The following is a 6,278-nucleotide window of genomic DNA, read 5'->3' on the forward strand; positions in this document are numbered from 1 at the left end:
GTAGAGAGAGGCAGGCAACCAACTCTACGGCTCTACGTGTAGCTTCAACAACTAATGCGCGGGCCTCTCACAACTAGGCAGCGCCATCAGACATTGGCTCGGCCAAGCAGCAAGCCGAGGGCACGCGCGTTTTGGTGCCATCTCCTCGCAAGTTATGCATGGCAGCGACCAGCCAGCAATGGTCCATGGCCGTGAGATCGAGATCTCGTCCCGCTGTTCGCTCGCAAAGTAGAACGATCGCCGATGCTGGGAATGGGAAGCGGCTTTAATTTCTGGATTTTGTGTTGCCACTGCTAGGATAATCTTTGTTCCGGTCTTAAAAAAACACGATAGAGATAAAATGATGGAGCACAATTGAAGGCAAGAAAAAGATTGAAAGGGACCAAGAGGCGAGGAGAAGATGCAAAGTTATTTTGTGAACAGATATGGTCGAAGCGAAATATATTCATCATGCTAGGTTTCCACGTTTCACATGGGATCGATATCAGGTTATTAACTACTTCCTCCGTTCCAAACTAAAATTCATTATAGCTTTATCAGATACATAATTTTTGCTTTGTATCTAGACATATTGAGGTGCATAGTAAAATATATATATTTAGAAAAGGTAAAATGAATTGTAATTTGTAACAGAGAAAATGGATTACTAAATCTATTGGATACACGGCCACACGAAATGAGCGTAGACACACTGTTCAGTTCACTCTAAAAAGAGCATGCACTTTCCTCAAGAAATATAAATAGCCTGACTTGTACATTTTTTTTAAAAAAAAAAGTGGAACCCGCTAGCGGTCTAGCACTCTGAAGTGTAATTCAATAATTCAACGGACTCATTTGTAAAGCTACGTACTTTGCGGAATTTGTATATATGCATGTGCTTTCGTCTAGATTAAATGGAGAATCAGCTGAGATGACACCCCCTAGTTTTGTCACCAGATTTAGCATTTGGACTTTTACGACGGAAACAAGTATTCAATTTGCGCACCTTTTGGGGCCCACCAAACATTAAAACAGGAGGGTGCAATTTCCTTCCTCAAAAATACCAAAAGAGACAGAATTGAAATGACAGAAGGACCAACAGAACGACAAGTACACTGCACAACCACCATGGTAAATGGGTACTAACCAACAAGCTGGAGGTTGGAACCCTCAAAGTAACCACAAAATTTCAGCAGATCATACTCGACAGGGTAAGAAATAAAACTAAAACTACAAATTTGCAAGCCCAGCAAAATTCGTTATAGAATATTAGCAGGATATTCTCACTGATTAGAGTCTTGGACAGACCAACAGAAACAGAAGGTATTATCGCAAACAATTTCAGATATAGATGCTGAGGTCAGTACGTTCTTGAAAATATTCATGTTCTATATAATTGCTCTAAAAACCTGAAATTAAGATTTGACGTGAGAACTTAATATTCCTATTAAAGAGACAACATCAAATCAACAAAAAAGGCTACTTCTCAGATAAAATGCAAACTTACAACAACAAAAGCACCCAATCTTCTAAATATATCTAACCAGTCCGTAGTTAGGAGCCTGCATGTGTTTGTTCTCTACAATTACAAGGAGGATTAAAGCTAAGCTGAATGCTTAGGAGTTTGCATGTGTTTGTTCTCTACCATTACAAGGAGGATTAAAGCTAAGCTGAATGCAACTTTGTACCCAGCAGGGATCCCAGGAAATGAGAATTAGTCAAATTTGGTGCGAACAAGACAATATGGAAAACAGGATCAAACAAGAATTACATCTTATAATTAATACGAAGAATCCTGAGACTTTATAGAGATCAATAAGAATCATTAGTTAAATTCATCTAACATTGACAAAGTCAATAGAAGAATATTAACATCTATAATAAGAAATGGATGCACTATCCAGACATATTTCATGGTGGATTCTAATGAAACTAATTTGAGGTCGGTGCATTTTTCTATAACTTAGTGAAATTCAAAAGAGTTTGACTTAGAAAACAAAACATCTTATAACTTATCATCTACTAAATACTTAGCCCCAATTGCTTATGGATATTACAATGTATCAAAAGATATTATTTATCTAATTTAGGGCACAAAGAAAAACGGCAATAGCGTTACATGTACAAAGAAAAAGATTGGGAATACAGATATACTTCTATATATGCACATATATATATATCGCTTGACGAGGCACACACATGCATGCGAACTGAAACTTAATTGGCAAAGTGCTAGGTACGGCACCATCGGTCTAGCAATCATTTCTTGTGTGATAGAAGGAAAATTAATATAATTTCTTGTGAGAAGACCAAAGCATTGCAGAGGTGAAAAAGTTATGCCCAAACAGGCTAATCCCCTGTGCAACAATAGTAGGAATCCAGGATGCTGTACAAAAGCCATGAAAATAAATATTCTGGACCTGCCGTGACGGGATCAACGAGGAAACAAGATCATGTCAGAGTCGAAGAACACGAGAATGTGCAAGCCCTCATCTCCAGATCTCCTCAGAGTTGTAACATAAAAAAACTCCCTGAATCAAACAAGGGATCGGCGCATGGCTCGATCGGTCACAGCTTCCAATCATCGGATCATTTTGTCTCTCTACCATGAGCATATGATGACTCGACCCTCTCTCTCTCATCTAACCACAGGCAATACTTAACACGGCACCATATCAAGGATTCACGAGCTACCAATTAAAGCCGACTAGGTTTCTAGGGCTCAGCTTTTGAAGAGCAAAGGTGCAACTAGTAAAGCAAAGGGGTCTCTCCTTATGGAAGACACATGCAGCATAGAAGCTACATGGCGAAAGAGCAAAGAAACCTTAGCGTTATAATACCGAGCAAAACCACACCACAATCACAAGATCCAGTTAACAGCACCATTAGAAAGAACAAGAAGAACAGTGCAAGAAATCATCTCAAATGTCTCATCAAGGTCACTAACTGTCAGATTTCAACCATTTGCAGTGACTTGAGTATATTGCTACTCACCTCATCAAATGATCCCAAGAAGCAACAAGTCTAAGGCGCGCCTAAGCTAGCTAGGCTCTAGAAGGAACATCAATTTATGCATCTCAATAAGAAGCTAAGAATTTAGGGAAGCTAACGAAATTGACAGATCGAGCGAGCGAGAGATGGGAGTCATGGTGTCGTTACAGCTAGACGGCGCCTGGCGAGCGCGCCGCGCCGGTCACTGCCTCGGGTGGCCGTGGAAGAACGCGGCGCCGGCCGGGAACGCGCCGTAGGGACCGGGCGTCGGGTACGGGTCCATCACCACAGCCGATGATACGATGACATTGGCCACGCCACCGCCGCCTACGTCGCCAGCGGCGGCCGTGCTGGGCGGTGACCCGTCCCCGGCGTGGCGGAAGTGGTACTCGATGGCGCCGCCGCTGCCGCCGGGAGTCCCCAGGCTGTGAGGGCCGACGTCGTGAAGGATGCCCTTGAACACGTGGCCGCCGATGCTGACGGTGGTCTGGTACGCGACCTCCGCCTCGGCCTGGTCGACCGGCCCCAGCCGCACGCACCGGAACACCGCCTCCGAGCTCACCTCCCGCGGGAACCTCTCGGCCACCGTGACCATCTGCTGATCCCCTGCGCGCATGAACACAAGACAAGGATATGATCACGAGACAGGATTAGACGACGCGGATCGCGCGCAGGTTAATCGACGTGCATGATTGGCATGTACCCGAGGATGTGGTGGGGGTGGCGACAGAGAGACGCGCGCGCGGGCGCTTGGTGGGGTCGCGGGACGGGCCGGCGCCCGCGGTGGTGGCGGCGGCGGAGGCCGCAAGCACGGCGAGCTGCTGCTGGCGCTCGCGCCTCTTGGCGGCGGGGACCCAGGTGGACTTAACGTGGGTGCTGCAGCTGAAGCCGCGGCTCTTGCAGCAGGTGCGGCAGCGCTGGTGCGCGCAGTCCTTCTTGGCCTGGTTGCCGCAGTCCTGGCAGCTGACCCCGCCGCCGCCGCCGCTTCCCCCGCCGCCCCGGGTGCCGCGCGACGAGGACGAGGACGCGGCGCCCGTGAGCGAGGGAGCGGCGCCGGGCGGGTCATCGGAGAAGCGGATGATGTTGGAGCCGTAGAACGGGTGCTGCTGCTGTTGCTGCTCGTGCTGCTGCCATAGCTGCAGCCCGGCCCCCGCGCGCGCGGCGTAGAGGAAGGACGCGGCGGCGGCTGCGTCGGAGGGGTGCACCGGCGGGACGGACGGCGCGGGGGCGTCGCGGCTGTGGCTGTGACTGTGGCCTCCTCCGCCTAGAGGGAACCCCGCCATGCGCCCAAATCCATAGGCCGCCGTGCCGTTCGCCGTGCCCGGCTAGGTGGTAGTGGAGGCGGAAGGTCAGCTCAGCACGCCGCCCCGCCGCCTGCCTGCCGGACCGCCTGGCTGCTCGTAGTCTGTGCTGTGGGCGGCGAGCTCATGCGCTCGGGGCACAGATTAAAAACCCGCGCGCTCGGAGGCAGCGGCGGTGTGGTTCGTGGTGCGCGCTGCGCGGCCGGAGTTAAGACGGTGAGGCGACAGAGAGGACCTGCCACGCCGCCATCAGCCTGCGCGCACCTAAACTGCCATTTATTGCCTGCCAATGCTGCGCCCGCCCTCTCTTCTCTCTCTCTTTCTCTCTATCTCCTTTCCGCGCCGCGAGAGAGACAGAGGCACCGCACCAGCACGGCAGCACGGCTGCTGCTGATAGATAGTAGAGATAGAGAGAGGGCCAGCGTTGCGAGAGGAGAGAAGAGACGGAAAAGGGGGCCAGGAGAGAGAGAGGGGGGGGGGTACAGGTACAGTGCCGTCGCCCAATAGAATATGGGGGCAACGTGATGGCTGGCCCTGCCCCTGCCGTGCGGTGCCGCCTCCTGAATATGGCGTAGCTGGAATGGAATGTGCTGGAGCCTGGGGTACCCGCAAGGATTGCCGCATGATCATGGTGGCGTGCTCCAGAATCCAGCCCTGCATGCATGTTTCTATCCGGGGTCTGCCGGCCCCCTCCCTCCTCTCTCCCTGCCCATTTGGTCAATCCATTATTCAAAGCCTCGGAGCCATATCCACGGGCGCGAACGCTCGTGAGATCATCACAGGAACTGAGGAACAGAGAAATCCCACCGCGAAAAATCGTTGTCTAATCCGCGTACTGCTGCCAGAAAACTTGCGCCCGCCGCGCAGGCCCCTGCCCGCCTTGTTCGCTTGCGCCCCGACGCGTCCCCGCCGACACCGTCTGGTCGATCGGGCACGGGCGGCGCGGGCGCCGGCCATGCACGCCCCCGCCGCCCGCAGCCCTGGTCAAGACCGGGAGACACGGGAGCTGCCTTTGCTGCCGTCTTTACGTGCCGCGCGGACAGCTGCTTTCAATCCGGCCCTGCTCCTCCCACCTCGTCCACGCCACGGCACGGGAGCGCGCGAGTTCAAGGTCGCGGCGCCGAGTCGGGCACGGCGACGCGCCGCGGGGTCCAAGTCCAACCCCCCGAACATGCGCGCGATCCGCACGGGCGCGGGTCCCGGACGGAGCCCCCGGCCCGCCTCGTGTCCGGCCACATCACCCGTCCTTGCGCGCCCTGCGTCGGGCGGGTCGCGCTCCATCATCCGCGCCGCCGCCCGTCTCCCTCTCCCTCCTCCGCTCTCCTTGCGCAACTTGCCCAGCCTTGCCGCGGCCCGGGTTGTTGCAAAGCGGGTGGCGTCGCTGTCGCCTCGCGGCGTCTAGTTTATTGCTCGCCACGACCACCGGGGTCACCCGTCTGCCACCGGGCACCGGCGTCGGATTGGCCATTGGGGCGTTGAATAAACTAACGGAGGGGGCGGCAGTGCGAGTCCGGTGAGCTAGTCGGAGATACGCGTTACGTAGCCGGAATCCATGTCCCGCGGGAGACCAGCTTGCCCGTGTACGCAAACGCGCGTGGTGGTCCGGTCAGCCGCTAGTCCCGGTTTGCAGGGAAAGGGATGATGGTATGTGCCTGGATCGACGTGGATTTTTTATCCTGAGAAGCCTGTTTTTTCTTTTGACACCAGCCTGTGTAGTTTTTGGTCATTGCTAGTGTGGCATTCTTTTGTTTAAATATCTAGTGTGGCATTCTGCACGCAGGTTTCTCTTTCTCTGTGGAGCCTGCTGCTGCTGCTTGAGAAGATGCTCCGTTGACATTCCCATCCATAACTTGATGTTTTAGCTTAAAATTACAAGCCTAGAGCATCTTATTGTCAAGGCTTGAGGAAACTGTACGTAGGCCAAGCCACCCAATCCGGCAGCCTCACGGCGTTGCAGATTTGTGCTAGCAGGGTAGCAGTAGCGCGCATGATTGCCGAAAAGCTCGA

General features: G+C 52.8%; 1 protein-coding gene across 1 annotated transcript; it reads right to left on the minus strand.

Moving 5' to 3' along the window:
• Positions 1–2,881: 2,881 nt before the first annotated feature.
• LOC112882851 (protein SHI RELATED SEQUENCE 1-like) lies at positions 2,882–4,680 on the minus strand. Its single transcript, XM_025948010.1, has 2 exons — positions 3,674–4,680; positions 2,882–3,576 (listed from the first exon to the last, which is right to left on the minus strand). The coding sequence occupies exons 1-2, from the start codon at positions 4,251–4,253 to the stop codon at positions 3,173–3,175; spliced, it is 984 nt and encodes a 327-aa protein (XP_025803795.1). The 5' UTR covers positions 4,254–4,680; the 3' UTR covers positions 2,882–3,172.
• Positions 4,681–6,278: the final 1,598 nt, after the last annotated feature.

Source organism: Panicum hallii, chromosome 2 (genome assembly GCF_002211085.1).
Source record: "Panicum hallii strain FIL2 chromosome 2, PHallii_v3.1, whole genome shotgun sequence".
Taxonomy (NCBI): Eukaryota; Viridiplantae; Streptophyta; class Magnoliopsida; order Poales; family Poaceae; genus Panicum; species Panicum hallii.